Source organism: Lissotriton vulgaris, chromosome 2_1 (genome assembly GCF_964263255.1).
Source record: "Lissotriton vulgaris chromosome 2_1, aLisVul1.2, whole genome shotgun sequence".
Lineage (NCBI taxonomy): Eukaryota > Metazoa > Chordata > Amphibia > Caudata > Salamandridae > Lissotriton > Lissotriton vulgaris.
The window spans coordinates 83,593,041-83,610,085 of NC_141687.1; the positions used below are offsets into that span (position 1 = coordinate 83,593,041).

The 17,045-nt window shown below is 50.6% G+C and overlaps 1 protein-coding gene across 2 annotated transcripts in view; it reads right to left on the bottom strand.

Annotated features, from left to right (window-relative positions):
- XRCC5 (X-ray repair cross complementing 5) overlaps window positions 1-17,045 on the bottom strand; it is a 558,141-nt gene that overhangs the window by 481,220 nt on the left and 59,876 nt on the right. For both annotated transcript variants that reach the window (XM_086954491.1, XM_086954493.1), the window contains exon 7: window positions 7,364-7,478. In XM_086954491.1, coding sequence (XP_086810617.1) covers window positions 7,364-7,478 — 115 coding nt within the window. The remainder of the gene's footprint in view (window positions 1-7,363; window positions 7,479-17,045) is intronic.

Here is a 17,045-nt window from a genome sequence, read left to right on the forward strand (position 1 = left end):
GGGGGGCTCGGCTGTCAGACATAGGTCACTATTGACCTATTTGCCAGTAGGGGTGGGGGGGGAAGGCAGGGGTTTGGGGGGGGGAGTAGGGGGGTACAAGGCACGGTACAGCAGCAAAAGGTAGAATCACTCACAGAAGTAGAGGCGGGAGAAAGAGGAGACAAGACAAGAGAACTGGGGTTGGAAGGAATGAAAGGTCTACCTGGTGGTGGGCACAGATTTGAAAAAACAGGAAATAATGAAAAAATAAATAAGTTGTATAACTATATGAGTATTTATGGCAGTAAAACAATGAATCATTTATGGGGACTAGATATGTAACATGGAACGTGTGCGGTTTAAACGATGCTCAGAAAAGGTTAAAGGCTTCAGTGTTATTAAGGCAAATGAACGTGGATTTTATTTTTTTTGCAGGAAACACATGTTATGACTTCGCAAGAATTTTTTTTTGAAACAATTGGGTTTTCAGGTATTAGCAAGCTCACAGCAAAGTGTAAAAAAGGGGAGTAGCTATACTATCCAGGAATAAAAATCTGCTATTGAGAAAAAAGGCACAAGATGTGGAGGTGGGCAATGATTTAGTGTATGATAGATGGGGAGTGGACTACGCTGATAACTGTATATGGGTCAACCGAGGATGACCCGGAGACCTTCCAGTTTTTGGACGTGGAATTAGCTACCAGGGCACCCAGAATTATCATGGCAGGGGATTTTAACTCATTCCATGCTCATGACGAGCTCAGCTCGTCATGAGGCACAGCGGAGCTGCACTCATGACGAGCTGAGCTCGTCATGAACAATGGGAATCCTCCAAAATCAGCACAGGAGGGGAAAACCCTTAGCAGCCATGGAGTTAATATCAATGGTGCTGATGGTTTGGGTTTGGGCTCATTTGGTAAATATTCAGGTAGAAAGAGGCGCGTATCTCAGGCCCTACAGGGATTAGTTGTAAATAATGCTCTATCTGATGTCTGGGGGAAAAGGAGGGTACTATTCTGCTCCACATAAAATCTGTGTAAGATTGGATTCTTTTTTTGTCTCAAACACAGTCCTATTGGAATCAAGGATAGAAAGACTCCCACGGATTCTAAGTGATCATAATCCCCTAGTCCTTACAACAACAAAGTCAGTAAATACCAAACAGCAAAGAGTGTGGTCTTTTGAAAGAGGGTTACTGCAGGAAGATAAATATGTGGATCACATGAAAAAATGGATTAGGGAATTTTTTGAGAATAGAGATAGCTCTACTGTAGGGGTAGTATGGGATGCCTTTAAGGCGGGGGTGCGAGGGGGAGACCCTGAACTTTAATTCCTGTAAGCGTAAACAGGAGCAGATGAGGAATATAGAACTAGCAGGGGCAGTACTTAAGGCTGAAGAGAAACTAGAGGAGTGTGTTATGAGTGGAATCCCAGTAGATAATGCTATGATGGAACTCTTGAAAGCGAAAGGGGATGCGGAGGGAGATATTGCCAGAAAGGCTGCAAAACTATATACAACAAAAAGAGATAAATGTCACGAATTTAGTGAAACAGTAGGTAGAACTCTGGCTGTACGGACAAGGCAGCAAGAAGCGTTAGGTACTGTGAGGGAGATCAGGGATCCGGTAGGATTCCTACAGAATCAGAGGAAATAAGGGAAGTCTTTAGAAACTTTTATGAGAAACTGTATGACGAACCGATAAGGGGAGATGCCAGGAGAATTAGAGATTATCTGCAGGAAATTCCGGTGGTCATGTTTACGGATGAGGAGGCAGAAAGCTTGGAAGAGGTTCTTCAGGGGGAAGAAATAAAAAATGCTATTTCGAACCTCCCCTCTGGGAAAGCTGCAAGCCAGGACCAAATTCCAATAGAATTTTACAAAGTATTTTGGGATACTTTAGAAGTTAATATAATCAGGACAATGCAACAGGCGCAGATAGGTGAATCTATACCCGGGTCATGGGGGGGGCGCGGAAATAGGGATAATTTTAAAAAAAGGGAAGCCCCCGGAAGAACCTGGGTCATATAGGCCCATTACCCTGATGAATACGGACACTAAAGTCTTCTCTAAAGCATTAGCAACAAGATATGCTAAGATAATAAATAGGGTGGTGAGTAAGAACCAGCATGGTTTTATACCTGGAAGGGGCACCACCCATCATACGCGTAAGGTGATAACTCTATTGGACTTATCCCGCCAGGCAAACCCTCCACTTGCCACACAGAGCCGCTGCGCTCCTCCCCAAGGGGCACCACCAAAGTCAGGCGCACCCTCTTCAACGGCACCGTAGGCCAGGTTCCATAAAACCCCCCAGCAGGTCCCTCCCTCACACTATTCACTGGCAGTAGATCAAGTAACATCATCCTGGAAGCATTTGGAGACTGATGCGGAGCCCCCCCTCACCCCCCCAACCCTCCCCGCCCCTTCCCCCCCACCTCTACAAAAAGAAAGCCCCCAACGAACATAATCCCCAACAATGTGCCCGCACCCCCAATCAACACAGGCAAGAGGAGGGAACAATAGTCCGTCATACAGGTCCAAAGAGCAGGGGGCCATGACTCAACCACGCTTATCACCCAAGTCCTGATGCAGGACATCCCCCATGGTGAGAATGATACAACGTTACCCATACGACTCCAAAACGACAGTCCCCTCCGGCACCAGCTGTCGGCCTGCAGAGGACAAGCAAAAGGATGTGGTGATCAAGTGCCCTCCGGGGCCTCCGTCACCTTCGCCACAGAAGCCACAGCCGCTCCTCTCTCTCTCAGGCTAATGAACAGATCAGGCCTTGTCTGTTTCACTGGCTTGCCCACCTTCTGCCACTCTGCGGAGTGGTGTCACTGGCGGGTAGGGGAGGACGCAGTGCCAGGCTGGGTGGCGGGTTGATCCAACTCCAGGATTTCACGAGCCACCACCAGAGACCGCACTTGGATCAACTTGCTGTTCCATTTAAAGACAAGTCTGAACGGGTGCCCCCACGAATAGGGAACCCCTTGCTCCCTCAGAAAGGTAGTTACAGGTTGGAAGTCTCTCCGCTTGGCCAGGGTAGAGGCCGCCAGGTCGTGGTACAACACCGGGCGATGATCAAGGAACTCGAGGGGGGAGTGCTCACGTGCCTTCCTCAGAATCCTTTCCTTAAGCTGAAAAACATTGGACGCACACCAAGATGTCCGGGGGAGGAGCTTTGGATCCACGTGGTAGGCCGACCCTATGAACTCTGTCCAGCTGGATCTCCCGCAGATCTTCCTCGTGCAGGACATGTCGGAAGAGAGCCTCGACGTATTCCCGCAGGTCCGCCCCCTCTCCTTTCCATGGGATCGCTTGAATCCTGATATTGTTGCGGCGAGACCTGTTCTCTAAGTCCTCCGCATGTGCCTGCAAATCCAAGTTCTGCTCCGTGAGGCGTAGGACATCTTGTTGAAGCTGATATATATCCTCAGCAGTCCCTAGGTCATGTTCTTCCAGGGTCGCTACCCTCTCCCCTATTGCGTCCACGTCCCGTCGCACTTCCTTCAGGTCTGATGCTAGCTGGGCCTGCAGTTCCTGATTGTACTCCTTTACCGCTTTAACCCTTTCGATGCTCATGACGAGCTCAGCTCGTCATGAGGCACAGTTGAGCTGTGCTGATGACGAGCTGAGCTCGTCATGAACAATGGGAAAACAAAGGATCCAGCACCGGAGGGGAAAATGCAAAGCAGCCAAGGTGTTAAAGAGCTCACGCATGAATGCCTTGGTGGAAGGAGCCTCGCTGTCGTCAGGCGCTGGGACTTGTCGGCTGCCGGCAAGGGCCGCAGCGGCAAGCCTTTCAGGGCGCCGTCTTTCGGGGGCTTATCCTTTTTTGGCCTAGTCGTTGCCATGGCGCCACTCCCCCGCAGCCACTCAGGCGCGATGTCCGCTGCCCAGGTCTCGTGGATCGTGTTGCTGGCCCACCCAGCCCTCCAGCCCACAAAGAGTGCAGGTTCCAGCGGCTAGTGGGCCCTCGGTCGGTCGCAGCAGCCCACCGATTACCAACCCGGCACGATGGGGCCCCCACTGCCAGTCCAAGGCGAAAAGCGGTGAGCACGGGCAAGGAGAAGGCAAGCACGGACAGAAGCACCTCCAATGACACCAGAATGGCCGATGCCTGCTGTACCCTCAGCGTCGGAAAGGCGCGGCCACGCTGCTCAGGTTCACTGCACCCTTAAGCTCCGGGCGCCGCCGTCTGTGGCACCCGCGGCAATGTCAGCCCCACTAGCAGTTTCTTAGCGCCAAACGCTGTGCGCCGGAGCAGGCGTCTGGCCCCAGCACCACCTCTTGCGTCCTCCAGGGTCACCGCCACTCCTCTCTGCTCGGGCGATGTGGCAAACCGAGTAGTAGGAGCTACAGCCTGACTGGGTGTGGGAGAGCACGGTGTTGCTCCACTCCGAAGGGTGGCGGCAACTTGCTGGAAGCCCACCCTCGCTCCTGTGCTCCGTGATGCAACATCACGGGGCACAGGAGCCCAGTACAGGACTACTAGGGCCCCACTGCAGGCTATCTCCAACAAACGTAGAGCCAGTCTATAACTGTGCACCACACTTCACACAGGTCCTGAAGCAGTGCCACCTGATTCCTTTAGGAACGACCGGGCACGAAACATGTCGACCTCACTTTAGAGACTGTACACCGGGAACATCACACTCCCATAGGGCGTCCACCTTAATTTTAATTAGGCAGGTACTACCTTGAACATTAAAGCTATTGATTATATGACTGTCCCTGATCTATTTTAATTCACCACTTTCTGAACACACCCACTCCCACTGCCCCCACACCCGCATGCACCCAACGGCTTACTAAAAGATCTCCGACAAAGAGCCCCGGAAACGGTGAGCCCGTCTAGCATTGCTCCTCGTCGGGCCGGCGCTGCAATTGGGCCGTCGAGCATTGCAGCGCCGGCCCATTGAGGAGCAAGGCCCAATGACGATCGAGGATAGCAGGGTTGTCGGCGGAGCTCTGGGACGTGTGTCTACTATTGGAATTCGAGTCACTTAATCGGTTGTACACACCATAGAAATCCTTACCAGAGTTACCGCATATAAAGAAGAGAATCAGACCTTGATAGGATCCGTGGAGCACAACTTGAAATTGGGGTACATCTGGTGAAGAAGAGACCCGTGATGCATCGAAAGGCTTTTATCAAGTGCTCTCTGTTCAATTAAGTCTTTATTGTCCGTATCTCCGGAAAGTGACACTAACAAGAAGTGGGACTTGATCTGTCTGGTCCCTCCTTTATCTGAGATTACGAAGGACGGTGGAGGACATTAATTGTCTAACACCGCACATCTAATTGCAATGACTTTCAACCTTTGGATGCTAGTCGAGGTTTGAAGCAGGCGTTTATGCAGTAATTTGAACAAAGAGATTACAAATCCAGGTTACGAGACACCCTGTTGAAATTGCCCCTGGCTGGTTCTGATGAAGGTGCTCTACATCGCAGTTTTTTCCACCGAAACGCGTCGGCCATTCCTTTACTTACATCTAACCTCTTGGTTTTAGTGGACAACTGGTGTCAAACAACATGGTGTGCTTTTGGTTGTAGTTGAGTTGTGTATGAATAGGATGTGTGAATGAGTATATGTGGTTGTGGTTCTCGGCCTGGTTTATTAACACTGTTTTTGTTTTTTAAAGAAAAGAAAAATCTATGTGTAGACAATGAAATTGTTAGAATGAATTTTTGTACATGTATTTTAAAAGAAATTATATGAAATACAGCTAATTATTATCTGTTTTTCAGAAAAAAAGAGAAAAAAATGACTTAATGAAGTATGATAAGATCTCTAAAATAAAAATGAATAAATAAATAAAAAAATGATGTATATGTTGTTTATGTATGCCTGTCACATTAGAGGTTTCCCAACAGTAAAGTAGTTATTGGTCAAGAGGGAGCTTTTTGTTGTTGTTGCTAATTCTGGTTGTTTTCCCCTCAACTCCCTGACCTGAAAGTATATTTGGAGGGGGTCCCTATTGTTAATCATCCAATGACGAAGCATGACACCTTTTGGGGTGTGTGAGGGCAACATGACAAAAGATTGGTCTTTCCCACCCTACCTTCCATCCCCCTCGAGGAACTGCACTCTCCTTGTTCTACACAGTCTGTACAGAACCCGGGTGATTAATGTCCCAGATCCTATGGCAAAATCAAGGGAATGGTGGTAGTCAGATATGGGTAACAGGGATGAAGAGGAGTGAATTGTGGCCAAGGTGGCATCAAAACAATTGGTAATCACTGTCAGGTAAAGACTTCTTCTATTTAACCGCTTCGCTGCGGATGGTATTCCCAGGCGGTGCTAAGGAATTTGAAGTGTGTGCGGTTTGGACGGCCCCTTGCCATCCTCTGCACACGCCCACCGGGGGCTGTCCGACGTACGGAAGAGGTTAAATACTCCCACAGGATTTATTACTCCCCCCAATAGACTTTGGACAATGGGGGATGGCAGTGGACCGGAATGACTTTGATTGAGGTGGCCCTGCTGCATGTGATGTGAGAATGCGAAGTCTTTCAAAGATATTGGGCCACAATACTCAACACATTGGAAGAAATGTTTGGAATGTCAATTGACTGAGACCCGAAGATGTCAATACTGGAGGGTGTTTCCTGAGTGGAATAGCCACTGAGAACAGAGGCAATTGATAAGTGCAGGCTGCTTGCTTGCTAAACAGGACTTTGCGAGTCATTGAGGCCAACCCTCATTTCCAGAGTGGCTTAGCAAGGTGGATTACTGCTCCATTGAGGAAGAGTCGGTATGTACATCTAGGAGATGTCCCAAAAAACACACAAGGATATGGGGTTCTTGGTGGGACCACTTTAATATAACCAGATGTTGTCAGGCCAGAAACATCTCCAGAGGGACGGAGCAACATTGCGAGCTGTCCAGTGTCAGACCGACAGTGTCTTTTATGCAGTTCAGCTCTATCTGTATTTAGACAGTGATTCTATGTAAATGACTGAACAAATGACATGTAATCGGGTCTCCAATTTGCATTTAATAATATTATTCATAAGTCTAACCCTATCTAAGTTCAGCCCCACACTGGTAGCATGGGGCAGTGGTTTATGCATCAGGCAAACATTGTCACCTTGGTCCACAGAGCACACTTATGATTCATTCATGGCACTTAGAGGCCAAATGCCTGGATGACCACCCTGTCATCAAGGTGATCCATTTTAAAACAAGCGCACCTTCTTTTCAGGTCGGCCGACATCGGAGTGTAAACCCTGCTGCCGCAGTAGCAATTCTCCCAACTAGCCTAGAAGCATAATTAATATTGGCATTCTAATTTAGACAATTCAGATTCAACACAGAAATTAAACCAGCCACAAAAACTGAAAACAAAGTGAAGCAAAGGGCAACAAGACTTAACTGATTTGTAGCCCACAATTCGTATGGAGATCTGGCTGCCTATGGTTAGCTGGCAGGGCCAAGGCATGGGCCTCCGTTCAATCTTCTTAAAGATGGAGAGGCGCTGCAGGCTGTCCCTGTAACAAGAAACAAAAGGAAGAACAGGAAGGAGTGAGAGGAAGTAACGTCAGCTGGAGAGAGAGACAATGGCAGCACACATAGAACATCAAGAGTAGAGATAGACTTGCAGAACAAAAGGACTCCATTTCCTACATAGTCACTTTTATTCGCTAGCTCTTCCCAACTGAACTATCCTATGTTGCATTTAGCATTAATCGAAGCAATGACCAACGAGTGCCTCTAACTTTATGCAACCTCCCAAACTACTCCTGCTTGCTTCATGTGGCAATGACCTAGCAGTTCGGGATAGACTGTTTCCATTGGGCTCAGGGTCCAGACTGATTTGCATATGGCTGGGTCCAAACTGGAATGGCCCTGGAATGGCCCGTTGAGCAAAAAAACGATGGATTTAGGCCAAGATCTCTGTACTGGGGTGAATGTATGACATTGTTCTGCATTCTGTCCACCAATTGTTCTTTTGGAAATGAGGCGCTACAAACAGGCTCCTCAATGACAAGTGTGCATCCCTAGAAAGCAGAGTAGAAAGCCAGACTCTCTAATGTGATTTACACAGTTATTGGATGGCTTCTGCAAGGAACCTTAAACATTATTTATGAAAGTTACCAAAAACGGCAAGAGAGGCTGGGATTGGGGATTTCCATGTGGAAGTGCACCTTTGGGAGGGTTTGCCAGATCCCCTTCACAGCCTAGTCTAGGGGAATTCACAAGGAGTAGTTGGTCCAGCCATGGGAGATAAAGAGAGAAAAACTATTTAAAATATTAAAGTAGAAAAATACAGAGCAAGGTACCAAGAAGAGCAGGAAATAAAACATTCCTCCCATAGGATCTTCCTGGAGCTCGTGGGCATCGTCTGTGATTTACTATGTCAGTGACCCTGCATCATCCTTTGTTATGCCTGCCCACTGTGAAGTTCACTCTCTACTAATGAAGTGCTACAGCATTGTGCTTGGGCACACCCCAGCAGACCATCTCATGATAAAGCGACAGAGCAAGCAGACTTCCATCTAAACGTGGCTTTCAAACACTTGTGTATTTCTAAAGAGAACTGCTCTTCTCAGTGGGAACGTCAATAGTAACTGAGCTTATGACTCCATTTTGTTTACTTCCTGTAGTAACAGGATGCAGCACAGCTTACCTTACCTTGCATTTGCTGTGTCAGCAATGGAGAGCATTGCCTACAAACATGGCAGCATACAGTGACAGGGCAACTGAGGATGATGTAAGACACTTATCTGTAAACGCGCTGGTATCCTGGTGGTTCCACTCCTGTGGCTTTGGAAGTAGTCTTCTGCTGGGTGCTCAGGTCTGCTACCTGGCACACTTTTCTACCTATCCTACTGGGAGCCATCTGGCACCCTCCTCCGCCTACACTACTATGTGCAACTGGTACCTAGAACATTCATACACCTACCCTATTGGAAGATATCGCATACCTCAACCATCCACCTCCACCTCCACCAATCCTACTGAGTGCCACTGATTCCTACTGGCACTTTCTTCTGCCTTTCCGAATAGGAACCACAGCCTGCACCTGGCACCCTCCTCAGACTATCCGAATAGGTACCACTGGCCCTACCTGGCATCCCTTATGCCACCACCAGCTCAGGGGCGGCTGGTGACATTTGAAAGTGGTAGGGCGTAAACTAATTTGCATATTGCACCGCAGCGAGCGAGCACAGCGAGCGAGCGAGCCCGAACCACCTTGCATCCATCCATACATCATTCATGCATCCACCCATCCATCCATCCATCCACCCACTCACCCATCCATCCACCAATTCTGCATTCATCCTGCATCCATCATTCATTCATGCATCCACCCATCCATCCAGCATCCATCATTCATTCATGCATTCACCCATCCATCCATCCTGCATCCATCATTCATTCATGCATCCACCCATCCATCCATCCATCCACCCATCCATCCTGCATCCATCCATCCATCATTCATTCATGCATCCATCCATCCACCCTTCCACCCATCCATCATCCATCCTGCATCCATTCATGTGTCCACCCATCCATCCTGCATCCATCATTCATTCATGCACCCATCCATCCATCCATCCACCCATCCATCCTGCATCCATCATTCATTCATCCACCCATCCATCCATCCATCCACCCATCCAGCATCCATCCACCCATCCTGCATCCATCATTCATTCATCCACCCATCCTTTCATCCACCCATCATTCATCCATCATCCATCCACCCATTGTGCATCCATCATTCATTCATGCACCCATCCATCCACCCTGCATCCATCCTGCATCCATCATGCATTCATCTACCCATCCACCCATCCTGCATCCATCATTCATTCATGCATCCACCCATCCTGCATCCATCCTGCATCCATCATTCATTCATGCACCCATCCATCCACCCTGCATCCATCCTGCATCCATCATGCATTCATCTACCCATCCACCCATCCTGCATCCATCCTGCATCCATCATTCATTCATTCATCCACCCATCCTGCATCCATCCTGCATCCATCATTCATTCATGCATCCACCCATCCATTCATCCACCCATCATTCATCCATCATCCATCCATCCATCCACCCATCCTGCATCCATCATTCATTCATCCACCCATCCTGCATCCATCATTCATTCATGCACCCATCCATCCACCCTGCATCCATCATTCATTCATTTACCCATCCACCCATCCTGCATCCATCCTGCATCCATCATTCATTCATCCACCCATCCATTCATCCACCCAGCATTCATCCATCATCCATCCACCCATCCTGCATCCATCATTCATTCATGCACCCATCCATCCACCCTGCATCCATCCTGCATCCATCATGCATTCATCTACCCATCCACCCATCCTGCATCCATCCTGCATCCATCATTCATTCATGCATCCACCCATCCATTCATCCACCCATCATTCATTCTGCATCCATTCATGCATCCATCCATCATTCATGTATTTTTATGACCCTATAACTTGCACACAGCTTGTCAGTGTTTAATACCAGTCTCGAACCTTGTACTCCAGCACCAATGATACATGATTAATATTAATGGTTTTTAAAAACATGTATTTATTCGACACCAATTTCACACCTTAGTCGGAACATCATTTTTATTTGTTTTTTAAAATATCTATTTATTTAAACACCAGTGTAAGTCATGTATACATTTTTATGGTTCGATAAGAGGCTCGAACCTGGTTTCCCATCACCAAAGTCGGCCGTGCTATCCGTCAGGGGTTATGTAACAGGGCTATGTAGTGACCAGCCAATCCTGCGCCAGGATTGGCTGGGGGGGCACCATGACTCCTCGCCCAGTCGCCCTGTGTAACCCCGGGGGCTGCGGCCCGCCCCCTGGTCCTCTCTCTAAGGGGGAATTCACAAGAAAACGATCTGCGCATGCGCGGGCATGTTTGTGCCCAAAAATACACTTGCGCAGCTGCAGCAGCCCGATCCTCCCTCCCTTTCCCCCCCCCCCCCCCCCCCCCTTGCGCACTCCGGGGAGGTCGGGTGTCTCCTGGTTTCCCGGCCGGCAGATAGCGCGATTTTTTTAAATAATTGTGTTTGGCTTCTAGTGACGACGTGGTGGGTCCATGGGGCTTAGTGGGGCTTCGCCCCTACGCCCCAATGGACGCACCGCGCCTGCACCAGCTATCTGGACTCCTCGATAGCCCGTGTATATTCATCATTAGAATCTCTTACTGTAAGCCCGCCTGTCAGCCCTTTGCTAAGGAGGTCCAAAAACTAAATGCATAACCCCACTCTCTCCAACTTCCTGTTTTCAGCACTCATGTTACATCCAGACCCCAAAAACTAAGTATTGTTCTATGTACAGTATCTCATGTCTGACAAGGCCCTACTGGGTTACAAATGGTCTCTGTAAAACACCATAGAGTTCCTTGGAGCTAGGCTAGTGTTACGTCACATTCCTAAAATGAAATAATCTTATCTTATCTTATCTTATTCGGAATTTGTTAAGCGCACGGTCACCCAGAGGTTTCATGGCGCTGAGAGACAGAAGGTAACTGATGACCCACTTGTGGGACACCCCCGCGCCGCACGGCCACCAGCTGCTGCGTGTGTTCCCCTCTGCCTGCCTTCTGCCTCGCTGACGCCGTGGTCGCTCCCCTCTGGTTTCCCAGTTGTTTTGCCCTAAATTTGTGCTTGTCTGTTTCTGCCGTCTGCTCGCGTATTTTGCTGTTTTTCCTTGTTTTGCCCTAAATTTGTGCTTGTCTGTTTCTGCCGTCTGCTCGCGTATTTTGCTGTTTTTCCTTGTTTTGCCCGTAATTTGTGCTTGTCTGTTTCTGCCGTCTGCTCGCGTATTTTGCTGTTTTTCCTTGTTTTGCCCGTAATTTGTGCTTGTCTGTTTCTGCCGTCTGCTCGCGTATTTTGCTGTTTTTCCTCGTTTTGCCCGTAATTTGTGCTCGTCTGTTTCTGCCGTCTGCTCGCGTATTTTGCTGTTTTTCCTCGTTTTGCCCGTAATTTGTGCTTGTCTGTTTCTGCCGTCTGCTCGCGTATTTTGCTGTTTTTATTTGTTTTGCCCTAAATTTGTGCTTGTCTGTTTCTGCCGTCTGCTCGCGTATTTTGCCGTTTTTATTTGTTTTGCCCTAAATTTGTGCCTGTTAATTTCTTTGTATCCCCTGTGCCGTGTCCAGTTTCCTTCCTGATTGGCCGCCTACCTCGCCGCCCTCCGCTCTCGCTTCCCGCCACCGACATTGGCCCCGCCCCTTTTTCTCTTCTGTTCCCTCCCCGCTCCCGCCTCCCAGCTGCTCCGCCCACCCGCGCACTTCGCCTTAAATGGCGACCGTGCGGACGCGCAGCGTTCACGCGCAGCGGGCGCGCCGATTGTGCGCCGAAGGCGCGCCAAAGGTAAGCCCGTCTACGCCCGTCCGCGACCGGATCACGACCAGCGCCAGGACCCCTGGCCCACGAAGACCCCGACCGACCCGCCTGACGTACTCCGCCGCCACCCTCACCGCTCTCAACACCGGCCGACTCCCAGAATGCCATCAAGCCTCTCCACGACGTACCCACGGACCCTTCAGCTGCCACGCCTGCAAGTTCACCTGCATCCGGACCTGCCTCGCACCAGCACCCACCAAGCCGAACACCAGCAGTACCCACCTCAAGTGCATCCTGCTCAACACCCGCTCCATCCACAGACATGCCATCGAACTCTGGAACCTCCTCGACACCACAGCTCCAGACGTTGCTTTCCTCACGGAGACCTGGATGAACGCCTCTTCAGCTCCCGACATCGCCATCGCCATCCCAGAGGGCTACAAGATCGTCCGGAGGGACCGAAACGCCAACCAGATGGGAGGAGGCATCGCCATCATCCACAGGAGCACCATCCGTCTCACGACCAGCACCGACAACTCCCTGACCACCGCCGAACACCTGCATTTCCAGATCCACACCAACCCGAACACCACCCTCAGAGGCACCCTGATCTACCGACCCCCTGGACCACGCACACAATTCAGCGAGGACATCGCCGACTTCGTCAGCCCACATGCCCTCCCCTCCGCTGACTACATCCTCCTGGGAGACCTCAACTTCCATCTGGAGAACAACAACGACCGCAACACCAGCACCCTGCTCGACAACCTCACCAACCTGGGACTCAAGCAACTGGTGTCCACCCCCACCCACCTCGCCGGACACACACTCGACGCTGTCTTCTCATCCAGCAAGGACATCAACTTCAGCCACACCACAGAGCTTCAATGGACGGACCACAGCTGCGTCCACTTCACCTTCAAGAAAACAACGACCCACCACCACCAGCAACAGACCGCCCGCAGAAGCTGGAACAAGATCACAGCAGACCAGCTCGCCACCTCCCTGAGCCAGCACCCTCCTGCCAGCTCAGCGAACCCCAGCCAGGCCGCCGACAACCTCACGAAGTGGATCAGCAACTGCGCGGACGAACTCGCCCCACTGAGGACCCCGCCCAGCAGACCCGGCAGCAAGAAAGCCCCATGGTTCACCGACGAACTCAAGAGCTCCAAGAAGAACTGCCGAGCCCTCGAGAAAGTCTGGAGAAGGGAACCGACACCGGACAACAGGACCTCCTTCAAACTTGCCACCCGGAAACACCACCAGCTGATCCGCGCCGCCAAGAAAACAGCATTCAAGGACCGGTTGGACAACAACGCACACAACTGCAAGGAACTCTTCAACATCGTCAAAGAGCTTTCCAACCCCAGCGCAGGAAACAACGACATCACCCCATCGCAAGACCTCTGCAACTCCCTGGCTTCATACTTCCACAACAAGATCGCGGACATACACAACAGCTTCAACAACCAACCAACGCACACCATGACCGAACAACCACCCCCCACCACCACCCTCCGCGCCTGGACCCCGATCAGCACCGAAGACACCATCCGCACGATGAACTCCATCCACTCCGGATCACCGACGGACCCCTGCCCTCACCACGTCTTCAACAAAGCCGACGCTGTCATCGCACCCCACCTGCGAGACATCATCAACACATCCCTCGACACCACCATCTTCCCCGAGAGCTGGAAACACGCCGAACTCAGCGCCCTACTCAAGAAACCAACAGCGGACCCCACCGACCTCAAGAATTACCGCCCCATCTCGCTCCTCCCGTTTCCAGCCAAAGTCATCGAGAAGACCGTCAACAAGCAGATGGCCGCTTTCCTCGAGACGAACGGATCCCTCGACCCCTCACAGTCCGGCTTCCGAGCCAACCACAGCACCGAGACCGCCCTCATCGCCGCCACCGACGACATCCGAGCCCTGATGGACAATGGAGAAACAGCGGCCCTCATCCTCCTAGACCTCTCCGCGGCATTCGACACGGTCTGCCACCGCACCCTAGTACGGCGCCTCAGCAACGTCGGAATCCAGGACAAGGCGCTGGAGTGGATCACCTCCTTCCTCGACGGGAGAACACAGAGAGTCCGCCTACCACCGTACAAGTCAGAGGCCACCGAAGTCATCTGCGGCGTCCCCCAAGGATCATCTCTGAGCCCCACCCTCTTCAACGTCTACATGAGCCCCCTCGCGGCCATCGTACGCAAACACAACCTCAGCATAATCTCCTACGCCGACGACACCCAGCTGATCCTCTCCCTGACCAACGACCCCGCCGCCGCCAGAGCCAACCTGCACGAAGGGATGAAAGAGGTAGCCGAGTGGATGACGACCAGCCGCCTGAAACTGAACTCGGACAAGACGGAGGTCCTCATCCTGGGCTCCTCTCCCTCCGCCTGGGACGACTCCTGGTGGCCTCCCGCCCTGGGCACCGCACCCAAACCGACAGACCATGCACGCAACCTGGGCTTCATCCTGGACTCCTCCCTCTCCATGACCAGGCAAGTCAACAACGTCTCCTCGGCATGCTTCAACATCCTACGCATGCTACGGAAGATCTTCTGGTGGATCCCCACCGAGACCAGGAAGACCGTCACCCAGGCCCTCGTCAACAGCCGACTGGACTACGGCAACGCCCTCTACGCCGGGACCACCGCCAAGCTCCAGAAGAGACTCCAGCGGATCCAGAACGCCTCAGCCAGACTCATCCTCGACATCCCACGAACCAGCCACATCTCCGGACATCTGCGAGACCTTCACTGGCTCCCCGTCAACAAAAGAATCACCTTCCGCCTCCTCACCCACGCACACAAAGCCCTACACGACCAAGGCCCGAGCTACCTCAACAGCCGAGTCAACTTCTACGCTCCCAAACGCCACCTCCGATCAGCCAACCACGCCCTCGCCGCCGTCCCCCGCATCCGAAGAGCGACTACAGGAGGAAGGTCCTTCTCCCACCTGGCCGCCAAGACCTGGAACTCCCTCCCGACCGACCTGCGCCTGACCCAAGACCACCTCTCCTTCAGGAAGAAGCTGAAGACCTGGCTGTTCGAGCAGTAGCGGCCCCCCCCCCCCCAGCGCCTTGAGACCCCACGGGTATGTGGCGCGCTTTATAAGTGTCACTGATTGATTGATTGATTGATGAGGCAGAGGTGACAATGCTCTAACCGTGCGCTTGTTTGAATAGCCAGGTCTTCAAGGCTCTCCTGAATTCTACTAGCTTAGTGCAGTTCCGAATAGACAGGGGAAAGGAGTTCCAGATTTTGGGGGCGAGGTAGGCGAAGCGAGATCCACCTAGGAGTTTCTTTTTGTACATGGGGAATAATACATTCGGTAACATGAAGGTGGATGACCCAGGACCACAAAGTGATAAACAATTGCACCGCCATATCCTGCGCTAAACCACTCTCGTAAGAATGGATCAGTGAAGAATGTCAGTTCATAAAGTAGAGTTTTGGCCCCACTATTTAACAGATATTTAAAGGAACTCTAAAAGTTTAAGAGCTAGAGAGCTACAAAGAATGATTCCATAGAGGCGTTAAAAAATGGGTTATTAATTTTGGAAGGGGTTACCCTTACAAACTAAATAAACACACCCTAGAGAGGACTGAACACATGTTTCAGTGAAACTCTGTTCAATTACGGGTGGCTATGGCACAATAAGAAGGTAATTCCCCAAAGAAATGCATGTTAAGTGTAAGTAGTACTAAGAAGTTTAAAGTCAAATAAAATGACAGAATAAAATCCACAATTAGTTTAAAACGAGAGAAAATAGACACCAAAACAATTAAAATCCGATAATGGGAAGACAACGTGATTTTTTTAAAAGTTTTAAAAAAGACCCTAGAAAATAATAAAAGTGGCATTAACAAATATCAGTTTGCAGTTGATAAGGATTTAGACAATAATTTCAGCCCAGGAGCAATGGATCAAAGGCCGTATATACCACAGCAAAACTTTTACATTCTCATTTAGTCTACGTTTTGGAACACAGAATCTTACAGTGGGACAAGATTCAAGGGTGATTTTGTTATTTTTTTGGTTCTCAAAATTAACCAGCAGAACAGGACTGGTAACTGCAGCAATGCAGCAGTCAACGAAGGTGAATACCTTTACTGCAAGATCCCACTGAGCCAGTTTCCAGCGCTGCAAATAACTCCATCCCGGACAAGCCTGCCTGCCTTTGTTGTGCCCACTCAGGGTAAGCCTCGGCATCCACCTTCCTGCTCTTCAAGAGGTGGAAAAAAACAAGGCCCACTTTTCTCCAACTGTAGAAAAAGGTCTTTCTAGTCACTCCTGCAGCCAACAGGTCCTCAGACACCAGGGGGGTCATTAGGATTTTGGGCGGATCGCCACTGCCCGCATGGCGGAGTCTGCTAGACACCGCCATCCATATTATGAAGGGGGCGGAAAGGCATGCGGGAATATCTTGGGGGGCACGTTGCGGGGTCTGTTGCGGGCCCCCAGGGACTCAGGGGGGTGCACATGGGGGGTACCAACGGTACTACCATGCATTTCAATATACAACATGGCAGGCACCGCATGGTGCCCGTCATGTTGTGCATTGAAATGCATGACATGCATTTTTAGCATTGCGGCGGGCGGTGCTTTCAGCGCCGGCCGCTGCAATGTTAAATATGCGGGATGCGTCCGCCAAAGTGGCGGGCGCATCCTACTGGACTGTATGCATGCAGTAAGTAGCT